Source organism: Tenrec ecaudatus, chromosome 8 (assembly GCF_050624435.1).
Source record: "Tenrec ecaudatus isolate mTenEca1 chromosome 8, mTenEca1.hap1, whole genome shotgun sequence".
In the NCBI taxonomy this organism is placed as follows: Eukaryota; Metazoa; Chordata; class Mammalia; order Afrosoricida; family Tenrecidae; genus Tenrec; species Tenrec ecaudatus.
Window position 1 is genome coordinate 140,167,208 of NC_134537.1, and position 15,330 is coordinate 140,182,537.

Below are 15,330 nucleotides of genomic sequence, written 5' to 3' on the forward strand. Positions count from 1 at the left end.
AAGGGACCTTCTTTACTGCCAGCCTGAGGTCTCACCTGAACCATTCCAACTTGTCTGCAAGTTCAGCGCCCGGAAAGGTCTCCTGCACCCAGGAGGTGACCTTTCGGAAGCCTGCCCGGGCGTGGGGGCGTGCCCAGGAGAACGGCGCGAGGGCGGACCCGGCGACGGCGGCCAAGGCCACGGCTCAAGGGCGGCGCGGCGGGAATCCGACCAGGGCCGGCCGGGCGTCGAGTGCGTCAGGGGGCGGGGCCTGCGGGAGCCGCGGCCTCCAGCCGCTAGGGGGCGGCCTGGCGGGTGAGAGCGGCGCGAGGGCCCGTCTCTACGCCTTTCCGGCGATTCGGCGACCTCGGGCGGCGGGCCGCGTCGGCCGGCATGGCGGCGTGGGGCCCGGCCGCGGCGGCGCCTGTGCTCCGCGGGATCCGCGGGGTGAGCGGGGCGGGAACCGGGGCTGCTCTGCCCGGCGCGGGGGCTGCGGAGGGGCCGAGGGTTCGAAGACCCGCTCCCGGTGGGCGTCGTGCGGGGTCCGGGGCGGCTTCCTCTGAGTTGCCCTGGTGTATATTCGTTCGTTCGCTGGTTCGTTCATTCACCCACTGGGGTTCCCGCCACGGGGAGTTGAATGACTGTCAGGCCGGGCGCGCCCCGGGGGGCGGGCGAGCGGAGCGGAGGGAGGTGGTGGTCGGGGGTGAAGGGAGCAAGCCCGTGAGCGGCCCTAGGACAGCGGACCCGGGAAACAGACGTGTCCACTTGCAAAGGTTGCCCTTGAAGCCATAGCCCGGGGCTCTGGGGTGGGCGCCGGGAGTGGGGAGGGCGCTGGAAACCCAGACCGGGCCTCTTGACCTTGACCCGGGACCGCGACACCCAGAGAAGCCCCTGGGGGGTGAGGCTGGCGGGGGCTCGCCACACCACTGGCCTCTCCTGATTCCTCCTCCTGCCCCCTCTTAGTGACTACTTCTTTCTTCTCTTTGGCCTTCTTCCTTTTCCCCGCTGGTCACGAAGCCCCCGCCCCCCTGGATGAGCAATGTCTGTTGACCTTCAGCGTGGACAGACCTCCTCCGGGTTTCAGTCAACAGATCCTTCTAAGATAGAGCGCTTGCTGCGCCCAGGGCGTCTGCGGGCGCGCCGCCTTCTCGGTCAGCTTCTGTCTCCGATCACAGCCCACACGGTGCCCTGTCACCGCAGACCTTCTCCCCAGCGCCCTGCCATTCTGATTGCCAGACTTGTTGGTGGTTGCCCACCTCCCTCACCACCACGCCTGTTCGTTCAGCACCCAGGCCTGGACCGGGCCCCAGACAGGCACCTGGCCTTTAAGGAAGGCTGTGCGGAGGGCGGTTGTTGTTGTTACTGTATATTGTGGTTGGCACGAACGTGTAGAGCACACTGGTTGTCCATTTATTGATTGCGCCCACCCACCCCCAAAAGAGTTCTTATTCCCTGCCGGCGCTTCCTGTTTCCATCGCTCCTTGCTGTGCCTTCCCGCTTCTGAGCTCTCTCCCTGGGCAGTGCTGGCCAAGGGTGAAGGCGGCAGACACGTGGAATGTAGCTGGTTGGTCTGAACTGAGAGCATTTTAAAGCAGGTACTCTGAGCCTTTAGGACCCAGGACCCAGGGGCACGCGAACGGGTGGCCTGTGTAAGGGGCAAGAGGTCCCTTTGCTGAGCTGCCGGTCTTTTCTCTCCAGCTGCCTTGCCCCTTCGGGGACTTCCTAGCACCTGGAGCTGCTGCTTTCTCTGTAATGTCTTCCCGTTTTGCCTCTTTCCTGACATAAAGGGGATGGTTTCCTGCAGGTTCCTTGAATACCAAGAGCCTTCCCTGGGTGACCTCACCTTCATGACAGAGGCCAACAACTCTGGCCTGGTATCCAAGGCCTGCCAAAGTCTATCTCCCATCTCCCGTTTGCATGTGTTTCCAACCACCAGCACTACCTGGTTTTCTGTTCTTTCCCTCCTAAAGGATGAGAGAGGTCCCCCTCAGAAGCACTGGCTCCCTGGGGTAAACGTGGGGTGGGGCTGGGGGCTTCGTCATAAATCATCTAAAACTCACCCCCATCAGCTCGATGGAATTCTTCCTGTCCTCCCAGTGAGAACTGGCTCATGGTGCAGAGGGGAGCTGAGTGCCTGGCTAGTGCAAACAGCTGCTAACCAAAAAGTTTAGGGCCACACAGAGGCACCTTGGGGGGACCTGCTGCTTTTAAGGGCAAGGAGCCACTTAGAGCCCAGTTCTACTCTCAGACCCAGGGGGTCGCCCTGAGTCTGAACCCACCTGGATGCAAAGGAGCTGGCTCACTGAGCAGTAGGTCCCACCCCACTGGGGGGAATGGCATGCCAACCAGGCCAAAAGGGTAGGTGGGGTTCCACCCCCAGTTGAAGGGCAGTATGGACGGGCAGCCGTGGTGGCCAGGCAGGCACACTGATTGGCTTTTCTCCCGCCTGGGCCTCTCAACAGGCACATGCCTTTAGAGCCCGGTTTCCTTGTTGGTGAGACTGGCAACAATAGCGCCTCATTCAACATTGGTTGAATTGTTTGGGGACTTGTCTATAGAGTCAAAGGGGACAAAGGTGGAGCTTTCTACTCTCATAAAGAGTTACAGTTTCAGGAACCCACAGGGCAGTTCCACCCCATCCTATAGGGTGGCTCAGTTGGCCTCAATTCCATGGTATCGAGTGGAGTTGTCGTGGGTCTTAGGTTGCCCCCAACACCGCAGAGCCCTAGTCCAGTGGCTCAGTTGTAAGCTAGTTCTGATGTAAGTTGAAGAATACCTTTAAACCTTTGTTTCTTTTCATATAGCTGTGTTTGAGTAGTCAGTCCTACCATTGAGTGCCTGCAAGTGAGCATCTGAGGATGAGAACATGCCTACCTAGGCCCAGACCAACCCATGCCCTTGATTCTGGCACGGCCTGACCCTGTAGGGTAGGGTAGCACTGCCCCATGAATTGGACGTTTGTCGGGAAGCAAACTGGCACCTCCTCCTCCCACAGAGCAGCTCTGGGGCTCTCGGTGAGCACCTGAGGACGTATGCTCACAGCCACACGCACTACATTTGACTGAGGCGCCTTTTAGAGTGGGTGGCCATTCCTTGAATAGGCTGCGGGTCAGGGACTGCCCTTGTTTACTGTTACGGAACCAGAACTTTATCCCGGGAGCTGACGCCAGCGTCCGACTGCCCACAGCCCTTCTAACAGCCTGGGCCAGGGACGGCAAGGGGGGCTGCTTAGTGAGGGGACCCCAGCAGGCACGGCGCCAGCTTGCTCGGCCTTGACCCGTGTCTGCTCTGGGTGGCAGCTTCCTCTTCTGCACAGTGCCCATCGGATGTTTGCCTCCCAGACGGCAGGGGAGCACCGAGTGACCGAGGTGCTCAAAGCAAACTTTCCTCGAGCCACCGCTATCAAAGTCACCGACATTTCAGGTAACGTCCACTCAAGTGCTTCTGGGGAGCCTGGTGGGATTGTTGCCCTCTGGGGGAGCAGAGGCCGGGTGGGGGGGCTTGCTGTCTATGGCTTCCCAACCTTTCCTCCTCCCCCAGCCCCACACGGCCACCCCCACTCCATGGGGAGAGGTAAAAGTCAGAAGCACCTGGGATGAGGCCTGCTGGGAGCATTCAGGGTTACCAGCAAGGTCAGCAGTTCAAAACTACCAACCGCTCCTCAGGAGAAAGAGGAGGCTTTTTATTCCTGTAAAGAGTTAAAAGTTTTGGAAACTCGCAGGGCCGGTTCTACCTTGACCCCGTAGGGTCACAATGAGCCGGCACCGACACGGGAGCAGTGAGTCTGGCCCAGCCAAGACCATGTCCTGGTCCTTCTAATGACCTGAGTCTTTACTCTGAGAGATGGGCGGATCACATAAGGGGACAGGCCGACCCCTATCCTGCTGCCCTCTCACTGACAGGGGCCTGCCCCTCATCACAATGTAAAGGCTAGCCGAGAGCCGAGATGCACTTCTGCAAACAATGAAGTCACCAGTGTCTGGGAGACAGTCTTCACGTGCATCCAGTGTCATTGCAGAGCCGAGGGTATGACCCCAGAGAGCTGGAGCTTGCCGACCGGCGCCCTAGGATGTCAGCACTGAAGTGAGCCCCCAAACTGGAGTTGTGTCCAGTGCTCCCTTTCCCCAGGAGCAGACCAGCCCAGAGGCCAAAGAGAGAGGAGGCAGTGGCTGGGACCCTGAGTGGCCTCAGGCTGGCCATGTGTTAGGGACTGGCTGGGGAGGCAGCTCTGCACATACATGACGGCACGATAGGCCCTTATCTAAACACCCAGGCTGCCGCTTGGCAGCCAAAAGACAACTGGATAAGTGCCGGCCTGCACCCTGTTGCGTCACAGCTTGTGGGAGAATGTGTAGGACAGAGTCTCTCGTGGAAAGGTTAGGAAATCAATCAATCGGAAGGCCTTAGGGAATAGTTGCTCAGGTGCTGACTCAGCAGAGCTCCCACGGTGGCTGGGCCTCAGGCCACCGCCCTGCAGGGGTCTCAGCCCCAGGGCAGAGCAGGAGTGTGGCCTCCGCCTGCCTCTGCCCAGTCAAGGGTGGGGGTGGGGGGGCCTGGGTTGAGAGAAATTGGATCTCCTGGAGGACATTTGAGGAGCAGCAAGATGCCCCTCTCCTGTGGTCGCGTGGGGTGGGCTGGGGTGTCCTTCCTGCCCACGTGGTTTTGTGCTGGAGCAGCAGTCTTATCATGGGTCCTCTGCAGCAGCCCGCTTGCTGGGAGGGGCCTGGGAAGGGTGGACCCACCACATGTGCTACTTAGATATCCACCCCGAACATCTCGGTAAAGACCCTGCCCTGGAAGTCCATCCGTCTGGGGGAAGACTCGGACAGCTGCTCGGTGGACCAGGGGAGTCCCTGGGTTAACACGGTCAGCCGCTAACCTTTTGTTTAGCAGGGTCAGAGGTTCAAGCCCACCCAGAAACCCTTCACAGGAAACGTCTGTGCACGTGTACACACACTCACATGGTTTGTCTGTCTGGCTGTCGACCAGCAGGTGTGAGGCAGCCAGGCCACGAAGGCCCCAGGTCACAGTGTCTGTAAGCTGCCCCGCCTCCACCATGCACACCCCTGCCCCCTTGCTTGCTTGGGGAGAATATTATACATACTTTTTCAAACCACATGTTAGTGGAATTTTTCCCTGTGGGAAATACTGATTGTGGCCCTTTAGAAGGTGGTACCCGGGCACTCAGTCCTTCCCACCATCCCCTCCTGCATTCATTGGCCTCATCAAAGGAAAGTCTGTATTTCTTAGGGTTCCCTGCTTGTGTGCCACCATTCCTGCCCACGGTAACCATCCTGGCTAACCCTGCCTTGAACACCCCCCCACCACCACCCAAATCAAACCCACCGCCATCCAGTGGAAGCCGACTCAACGTGATCCTACAGGACAGGGTAGAACTGGCCCCTGTAGGTTTCCAAGACAGTCACCGTTTACGGGAGCAGCAAACCCATCTTCCTCTGAGGAGCGGCTGGCGGTTTCAAACGGGGGACTCTAGTTAGTAGCCACCTTTGCCTTTTGCAAAAGCAAGAGTGAGCTTGGGGCGGAGGCACCCTGCCAGGGCAGATTGGCCGTTGATTGTGAGCAGGGAGCTTTGGGTCCCGCAGGGCCTCCCCGGCCAGGCGGGACCGTGGCGGAGCTTTCTTGTGCGTGTTCCAGGGGGCTGCGGGGCCATGTATGAGATCCACATCGAGTCAGAAGACTTCAAGGAGAAGCGGCCTGTGCAGCAGCACCAGATGGTTAACCAGGTCAGTGGAGGCCCGGCGCTCTGACCCTCCACCGCCCCGTCTGTCACTGTCCATTCCGTGTCAGGAGGATGCCCTATGACTTATTAGTGGCTCTGTGAACCAAATTTACTTTCTTGCAGCTGGAAGTGTGGGCCACATTGGTTCTCTCTGCCGGCCTCCCAAGGCACCATTCAGAAGGGGCTAGAGATCGGCCCGGCCGCCGTCCCATGAGGTCACAAGTAGCATGGAAGAAAACCCCTGCTTCTAACCCAAACACATTGCCAACGAGTTGATTCCGACTCTTAGCAACCCTGTAGGACCATGTAGAACTGCCCCTGTGGGTTTCCAGGACTGACTGAAAGCCCTACCTTTCACGGAGAAGCAGCAGGGGGATTTGAACAGCTGACCTTGTGATTAGCAGCCTAAGGTTACCCCAGGGGCTCCCATTTCTAAACAGGGTCATCGTCACAGGTCCAGTGTGAGGATTTCCCTGGGTTTTGAACTGGTTCAAATTGTCATCTTGAGCAAGGACCGTGTGCGTGCTTGTGCTTCAGAGCAACCGAATCTGCTGGAAACCAGCGGCTGTGTCTGCCTCAGAGATGCCGTGGTGGCCAACTAGGGCGCTCTGAGTGGTCATGGCACCCTAGAGTCCTGCCGGTAACCCAGTCTCCCATGTGCAATCCCGCTTCCCCTCCACCCCCCCAAGCTGCCATCCTCTGTAGGGTTCCCATGGCTGTAAATCATGGGAGCAGCTTTCTCCCGCGGAGCCGTGGGTGAGTTTGAACCACTGACCTCGAGGTTAGCAGTCCACCGCTTACCTAGCAGTATCACCAGGGCTCCACCCCTCCCTCACTCCTCTGGGGGAGGGGGGGTCCGGGCCTTTGGGAGCATTAAGGAATCTGGAGGGGCTGTTTTCTCTAGAGCACAGTCACCTCATTTTGATGTTTAATAAACATTCCAATTACTTCGTTGCCAAAAATGTGGGGGGGGGGACAAAGTGCAGAAGGTTGCCTCTGGAATGCCTGCCTCTGTTAGAGTTGTAAAAAGATGCTGGGGTGGGCTTTGTGTGTGTTCAGAGCCCCCAGGGGACACCCAAGGAGCTAACCCCTGCGTAGGTGGGAGTGGGAACTAGGCGTGGGAGGGAAAACATAATCTGCCTTTTCATACTTTTTGGTCTTTTGGCTCACATTAGGAATCTAAAACAATTTTTAAATTTTAATGCTTGCTTTTCACCAAAAAGAGGGGGAGGGGGATTGCTTAAATAGCATATAGAAACACTCCGGGGGGGAGAGTCGCGCACGGGCCTCCCATGTGAGCCCCTTTTCGTGGCCTCAAGGACAAAGGAACGAGGGTGCTCCTTTCTCGCCCAGGCCCTGAAGGAAGAAATCAAAGGCATGCACGGACTGCGCATCTTCACCTCCGTCCCCAAACGCTGAGCCACGGACGCCTGCTGCAGCCTCTGCCACCGAGACCCTGAGCGACCGCCACTCGCCACCAGGCTCCCCCAGGCACTGGCCGAAAGCTTGACCTGCTTTGTTCATAGCCAATTCCAAGTTACCATTCGAGAGGGAGAGGTTATCTATTCAGATGTCCGTGAAAGGCACCAGGCACGGAAGCTGGAGAGGTGGTCGGGACTGCTTCCCGCGCCTTCTGCCCGAGCGAGCGCCTCTGGACAGTGTTGTCCTGCTGCAGAGGCGGACGGAGTGCCGGCTTGCTGTGTCTCGTGAAGAGACAGTCTTTACACAGCTATAGATATAGATATATATAATAAATACATTTATATATCCTGTATGGCTGTGTAACTCACGTGTACCTGTGTGCGTGCACATGTAACTTTGGTGTGTGTGGTTGTTACTGAGCGTGTGCACAGCGGCACACAGCCCATTTCAACAGGGGCTACGTGTACTGCTCAGAGTTTAGGTTTTTTGAGTTGTGCCATCATTCCCCCTCCTTTGCCGACTGGCTTCTCCCCCATGCGCACAGACTCACTGTCCACCAAAGGGTTGCTGCTATGAAAGTTATTCCAAAGAAACAGTCCTTAAAAGGGCACAATGTTCAAGGTGGATCTTTTAGTTAAGCTCTTTGAAAGATAGTCTGTTCTTTCCTCTGCCTTTGAGACTGCCCCGGCCTGATCCCGGGAGAGGGGAAGGATCAAGGAAAGAGAGTGTCCATTTTGCTGTTACCGAGGTCTATCACGCTTTCCCTTCCCCTCCACACTTGAAGCACAAACGGCCTTGGACCCCACTTTCTGGCTCCTTGGAGTGGAGACTGAAAGAAATGAGGGGGCTTTTATCAGCAGAAGTGGGCAGGGTCGGGAACTTTGTTGCCGGTTTTCCCAAAGCTACTGGGAAGGAACCGTAAGCAGGATAACTTTGCCTGAAAGAGCAAGGCTAAGAGGGCTTTAGTTTAAAGAATGAACGGGAAGAATAACTTCTGACAAGAAGACCCTCTTCAATGGAATTGCTGCAATAAACATCGAGGTGCATCTATGTCTGTTCGTGGCCTTAACCCTGAAGCTAATGCTGATGCCGATCACCAGTTACCTGGCTGGACAGACAGGGAGCAAGGGCCATCCTTGATGAGAGTCATCATGGGTCTTTATGACAATGATGTGGACATTACGCCCAAGTCTCTTGTGAACGAAGTAAAGGAAATTCGGTTTGTGGGTCTCAGCAGGAGTTAAGCTAATGCAGCTTCAGGTAACGCAGAACAAGACGTGCTTACCTGCAGGCCCAGTGGCCCTGAGTCTCCTGCTTTGCCGGAAGATGGGTGCACTGGAAGTGCCTCGTGATCTGGCCCAGCCCCCAGCCATCACTCAGCCGTCTCCAGAAGATGCTATGACGATCCAGTGTGGGGCCAAAGGGAACCCTCCCCCAAGCCTGCAGGACCGTAAAGGGACTCGTTGCGACACAGATAAAGCCCCCGTGGTCACGAAGGCGTCGATCAGGGCACAGCAAGGCATGAGTCCGGGGCTGCCATCTCTATTACGACTGTCACCCATCATCCAGGTCCCTGAGGTGGACCAAAGAAAACCCAGAACCAATGACACTTCGAAACAGTCGGTCTTTACTGCTTCCCAGTGGGATGACCCCCCTCTCTAGTTCTCTGCAGAGTGCAAGGGTGCCCCAGCGTCAAAATGGAGACCTGCCTGTTTCCAATGTCCTCGCAGAAGGCAGCAGGGAGCTCTGTATGTGCTCTGCCAGGTTTCGCCACATTCGACTCTGCAGCAGAAGCACCCCACTTCAGTGGATGAACTGAATGACACTGAGTTTTAAGGTGCTGGACCTGGTTAAGAGAGGCCGCCCGCCTTTTTAACATCAGAAGGCGATGCGGGTAACAAAGAAGAATTACAAGGAAATGCCCTTTGGCTAGAGTATGCTGCGGACAGGACTGCCTGCACCGATTACTCAGCGGATGAAAGGAGATGGGGCGCTACCCATCCACCAGACAGTCTATAAGAACGTTAGGGAAACCCTGCAGGTCATTCATGCTTCGAAGCCAGTTCTGGAAAATACCAGTGTGCAGCACAAAGTCCGTTTGGAGCCATCTGTCACACCATATCTGTTACAGGTAAAGGTGAATCGTGTTTAAACTGAATTGTCCTTGCTTTCACGAGAGGCCTTATAGCTTGAATTAAATATACCTGTGATCATTTTCCAATAAAACTATAAAAATATAGTTTTTCAATAAATATATATATATATGAGGGCATATATATATATATATATATATATATATATATATATATATATATATATATAAATGAGGGTCTGTTCACCAAAGAAGGGGCTGGGGACAAAGCAAGAGGGGGTCCCCAGTGGAGGAAAAGGCGGGGCTGGCTTACCCCCAGGCCGCCTGGGGCGCTCCAGACCCCGCAGAGCAGCACAGGCACAGCGGGAGCTCTGCTCCTCAGGCCCAGGGAAATGTGTCCACCCCACTTTCAGCAGCAGCCTGGAGGCACAAGAACTAAGCAATCCTCTATGTGGAAGGTCCGTGGTTTGAATCCACCCTTGGGTCTGGGGAAGAAGAGACCTGTCCGTCTGCCCCTGTAAAGGCTCCTGCTTAGGCTCTCTGTCTCACTGCAGAATCGACCCGGCCGTTCTCCAAACGTCTGCTGTAAAGCCGACTTTAAAAACAGGCTACCTTCCTCCTATGGGTCTCCCAGGTTTTTAAACATGCTTTTTAAAAAGAAGAAAAAGAGCTTGTTTCATCTTAGTGGCCAGAGTGTAATATTGCGTTTGGCCGAGCCAACCCCTCCCACCATTTTTGAAATTGCTACTTGGTGAAATGGGAACGAAGAACACAGTCGTTACTGTCGGTCTCATTTCTGTGACTTCGGAGGCCTGGAGTGCTCCCCCTGGGGTGTTTGTTCTTGGCTGGAATCTTTACAGAAGCAGAGCCATGGGCCTGTTCTTACCCAGGTGATGGCGGCTGTGTTCGAACTGCTCACCTGAGGCTACCAGCTGAGCGCCCAATGTTTTTATCACCCAGGCCTTTGATAGCATTTTATTTCTGAAAGCCGAACGTCCTTTGAGAGAGGGTGGTTTCCCAGAGAAAGCCCTGAGTGTCCTGGGGCAGGTGCACACTTCAGGTGCACACTTGCCAGCAGGCCAGTTCATCTAAGGCAGCTGTTCCCAACTTGTGGGTTGAGACCCCTTTGGGGGTCAAATGACCCTTTCACAGGGGTCGCCTGAGACAATCGGAAAGCATGTATTTCTGATGGTCTTAGGAACTGAGACACCGCTCCTTTACCCGTCTCCAGGCGGGTCGTCCACATGCAGATGCGCCCACATACGAGCACACGGTGTGAAGACTGTTACCCATGCTACACCATGCTTCAAGACATTTCATTGATCTGTCATTAGAAATCAATATTTTACAATATAGAATGATATACTGTTTTGTGATTCATCACTATGCTTTAATGATGTTCAATTTGTAACCATGAAAATACATCCTGCCTGTCAGATATTTACATGAGGATTCACAACAGTAGCAAAATTACAGTGATGAAGCAGCAACGAAAACAATGGTTGGGGACCCCCACCACTGGCCTGAGATATTCCTGCGTCTGCATCACTGGTGTGGCTGCGTGAGGGACTTACGGACTAGTACTGGAATTATGGACTTGAGTGGGACTGGGCTGAGATATTTTTCTGATATATAAAGCTTCTTGATATAAAGCTCTTCCTTGCACATAAAAAAAAGAAAAGAATGGTTGGGGTCAGCACCACCTGAGGACCTGTATGAAAGGGTCGGCATGAGGAGGGTTGAGAACCTTCACTGAAGCGGCTCCTCCAGCACGTTCAGTGCCCAGGGCTTTGTGCTTTGTCTTTAGTTCGTTGGGAGCATTTTGAGATTTTCCGGAAACACTGAGAAGTCCATGGTTACCACTGTGATGACCCGTTATTGATACATTGTTGCGAGTTTGTGAGGGATTCTCTTTAATCTCTTCGGGTTCCTGTTCCAGGATCCCTGAAAGAACATCGCCTTATAGTTAGTCAACATTTTTCTTCTGTCTTCTACTTTAGCTGCTGATTTCTCCAAATTTCCTTTTTATGACTTCCCCGACTCCCAGAAATTCCTAGATGAAATTCTTCTTTCTTGTTTCTCCCCCTCGTGATGAATATTTTATTGTTGGTGTTTATTCGCTCAGTTTTGGAGGCTGGACATGTCGATTCAAGCAGCTGGCTCTAGCAGAAACATCCTTTCTGTGTGAGTCCTGGGTAAAGGTCTTCCAGCATCTGTGGGTTTGGAGTCCCTTGGGACGCTCTGTGTATTTTGGCATCCATCTTCCCCTGGGTCCAGGAGGTTCTCAGCACAAGGACCCCGGTCCCAAGGATGCACTCCATTCCTGGCTTGCTTTTCTTGGTAGTAATCAGATTCCCTCTATGGACTTATTTAACAGAAAGACATTTAATTTAAAACAACAAACAAACCCAATAAACCACAAAAGAAGAAAATCCCAATGCCGTTGACCAATGGAAAGTTATTCTATTCTGAACATGTCAGCCTTATTAACTAAATACATCGGACACCCCACCGGAACGTGCGCTGGGGTTGTTCATAGTTAAACAAGGGTTCTGAGTCATGGGCAGCAGGAGCAGCAGCGTCCACCCGAACAGGACAAGGTTCTTGAAGGTGATGTTCATGATGGGGTCTGGTACACTTACAAACAAGGCTAGGGAAGGCTCTCACTCTGGCGTTAGTTAAGCCAGTTTTTTGTTTGTATTTGTCTCCTGTGGCTGCTGTAACAAATGAACAGTTTAAAATAGCATCTCTTTATTATCTCAGAGTTCTGTGGTTTATGTTAAGCCAGCTTTATCTCTATAACACAGTGAAAACTTCATGAACGAGCTGAGACACTCATTTTAGTGGAGAACAGAGGAAACCACATCCCACTGGAGTGGAAATAGAATTTCTTTTTGTTTTATCATTTTATTAGGGGCTCATACAACTTATCACAATCCATATATACATCAGTTGTGTAAAGCACATCTGTACATTTGTTGCCCTCATCATTCTCAAAACATTTGCTTTCTGCTTGAGTCCTTGGTATCAGCTCATTTTTCCCCTCCCTCCCCACTCCCTACTCCCATAAACCCTTGATAATTTATAAAGTATTATTTTATAAATTATTATTATTTTGCCATATCTTACACTGTCTGACATCTCCCTTCACCCACTTTTCTGTTGTTCATCCCTCAGGGAGGAGGTTATATGTAGATCCTTGTAACTGGGTCCCCCTTTCCACCCCACCCTCCCTCTACCCTCCCAGTATTGCCACTCTCAGCTCTAGTCCTGAAGGGATCATCTGTCCTGGATTCCCTGTGTTTCCAGTTCCTATCTGGACCAATATACACCCTCTGGTCTAGCCATATTTGTAAGGTAGAATTGGGATCATGATAATGGAGTGGGGGGAGAAGCAGTTAGGAATGAGAGGAAAGTTGTATGTTTCATTGTTGGTATATTGCACCCTAACTGGCTGTCTCCTGCCTGGGACCCTTTCATAATGGGATGTCCAGTTGCCTACAGATGGGCTTTGGGTCCCCACACCACACTCCCCCTCATTCACAATTATATGATTTTTTTTGTTCTTTGATGCCTGATACCTAATCCCTTCAATACCTCGTGATCACACAGGCTGGTGTGCTTCTTCCATGTGGGCTTTGTGAGCTAGATGGCCGCTTGCTTACCTTCAAGCCTTTGAGACCCCAGATACTATATCCTTTGATAGCTGGGCACCATCAGCTTTCTTCACCACATTTGCTTATGCACCCATTTGTCTTCAGCAATTCTATCAGGAAGGTGAGCACACAATGATATGATTTTTTGTTCTTTGACACCTGATAATGGATCCCTTCAGCACCTCCTGATCACGGTAACCACTCTTTGAAGACTTTTGTTCACTTTCTCCGTTTGAGGCTTCTCCTGGGCTTTGATTGCCATCTCGGGTCATTTAGTCTGGAAAGGAGCTTGTCATCTGATAGGAAGCTCATGCTTTAAATAGCTTCGGTTTCCTTTTCCATTGGTTAACGGCCCAAAGCTGATCATCTGTGCGTGCCAATGCACGCTATCGGCTGAGGGTCAGCAGATGTCCCTGCCGAGCTGTGTAAAAGAATTGGAAGGATTCCTGGGAAGAGTCCAGATGCGAGACTTCAGCAAGGATCAAGTTAGTAAAGGCATACTCGCTCAGAAGGATTTTAGCTGGGAGATGCTAAAATATGACAGCTGTACGTTGGGCTGTCATGGACTAGGGGTCTACATTTTGAGTTGGAAGCCCTTGGGAATACTGGAATCTTGAAACATGGGCCACCAGGGCACATGCCCAGGACCCCTTCTGCCCAGGTCTGGTCCCTGATCTGTTGGGGTCACTCCAGCGGGAAAGACACTGACCAGTCTTTCTCTGAAGCCAAATGAGAAGCATGTCCTGATCCGCCACCTCACTCCTGACCCACGGCCAGCTGGTGCTTCGTGGTCTCCCACGGCTGGCCAAGGTCACACTGGGCCCGCGGGTGGTCCAGCAGGCGACTGATGTCCACATCTACCCTCCTGCTGCAGGGCTGGTTTCTGAGTACACATGCCTTTCACCTCCGAAAGCAGAAGCTTAATCAGTGTTTTCTAAAAGGGAACTTTTGCATTTATGCCCTGACCAAGACTTCCAGCGAGCTCCAATTTTAAACTGCAAATATGTCAATGATTCCAAATCGGTCTTTTGAGAGCCTGTGTGCTGAGACCTGCGTCTGTACGGACATAGTTAGGGCCAGGCTTACCCCGGGTGTCACCTGGCCCAGGGAGGTGGGAACGGAACAGTCCTCTTCGCCACAGACTGCCAACAAGAATGGGACACGAGTGAGAGAGGGGCAAGAAGGGGACGGAGGAAGAGACGTGCACGCATGTGTACACAGCATCAAAATATCTCACACGCCGCCCCTTCCCTGTCATGACTCCAATTCTACCTTACAGATCAGAGCTGGAAACACCTGGAATCCAGGACAGATAACCTCCTCTGGACCAATAATGAGAGTAGTGATACCAGGAAGGTTAAGGAAAAGGTAGGGGGAGAAAGGGGGAACCAATCACTATGATCTACATATGACCCCCCTCCCTGGAGGACAGACAAAAGAAGACAGCAGGTACAGAGAGACAGCAGTTGGTATAAGACATGAAAAAAAAAGTTTATAAATTATCAAGGGTTCCTGAGAGAGGGGGGGGTGTTATGAGGAGCTGATATCAAGGGCTCAAGTAGAAAGAAAATGTTTTGAGAATGATGAGGGCAACATATATACAAATGTGCTTGACACAATGGATGGATATATGGATTATGATAAGAGCTGTACGAGCCCCCAATAAAATGATTTATAAAAATTATATATCTCACACATTACACTATCACTGTGTCAATGTGAGGGGTATCCGTTGGTGTCATGTGTAAAACAGAGCTGGTTAATGAACCAATTAGTGTTCAGATTTCTATTGGTTGGCTGAAATCAAGTAGACGCAATAGTAGGCTAAACAACGTAACTACATAATGTAATCACGTACCTCAGCAGTCAGTCATTCACTGTAACAGTCTGAGGTTCTTCCGCTTATGCTGAGCAGGTTACAAGTCAACGCACGCTGGGGAGTCGCTTCTGACTCAGGGTGAACCCGTAGGACAAGGTAGAGCTGCTTCCTAAGGGCCCGAGGCTGTCATCGCTTTAGAGACAGGCAGCCTCATCTTCCTCCTGCAGGGCACCCGTCCATTGAAACCGCTAACCCGGTGCCTTTCACCACTGTTCCACCAGGGCTCCTGCTCACTAGCTGTTCCCAAGGAGAGACCTGCAGCTCTCTGAGCGTCAGGATGGTCTACCTTTTGATTCAGAAGCAATGCTGACGGGGAGGGAAGGCGGGAGGAAAGAAGGAATGGTTAGAAACTAGAATCCAGCTTTTTTTTGTAGTTATTTTTACCTACTGCCAAAAGAACAAGTGTTTATTTCAAATGACACCGTTGTAAATTGGCAGTTGGCAAATTTCCATGCAAGATTTCATCTCAGCTAGAGAAAATCCAAACAGTCAAAAGCAGCCACGGAGAATTCGGATGCACGCGCAGCTCCGTGAGCACGGGCGCCCGCCCTCGGCCTTCCTC

General features: G+C 52.9%; 1 protein-coding gene across 2 annotated transcripts; it reads left to right on the top strand.

The window, feature by feature from the left end:
• The first annotated feature begins 317 nt into the window (after window positions 1-317).
• BOLA3 (bolA family member 3) lies at window positions 318-7,493 on the top strand. 2 transcript variants are annotated; one of them, XM_075556927.1, is made up of 4 exons: window positions 358-426; window positions 3,279-3,402; window positions 5,635-5,723; window positions 7,073-7,493. In XM_075556927.1, the coding sequence occupies exons 1-4, from the start codon at window positions 373-375 to the stop codon at window positions 7,136-7,138; spliced, it is 333 nt and encodes a 110-aa protein (XP_075413042.1). In that variant the 5' UTR covers window positions 358-372; the 3' UTR covers window positions 7,139-7,493. The 2 variants fall into 2 exon arrangements, with proteins under 2 accessions (XP_075413041.1, XP_075413042.1); XM_075556926.1 differs by lacking the exon at window positions 5,635-5,723 and having other exon boundaries at window positions 318-426.
• The last annotated feature ends 7,837 nt before the right edge of the window (window positions 7,494-15,330 follow it).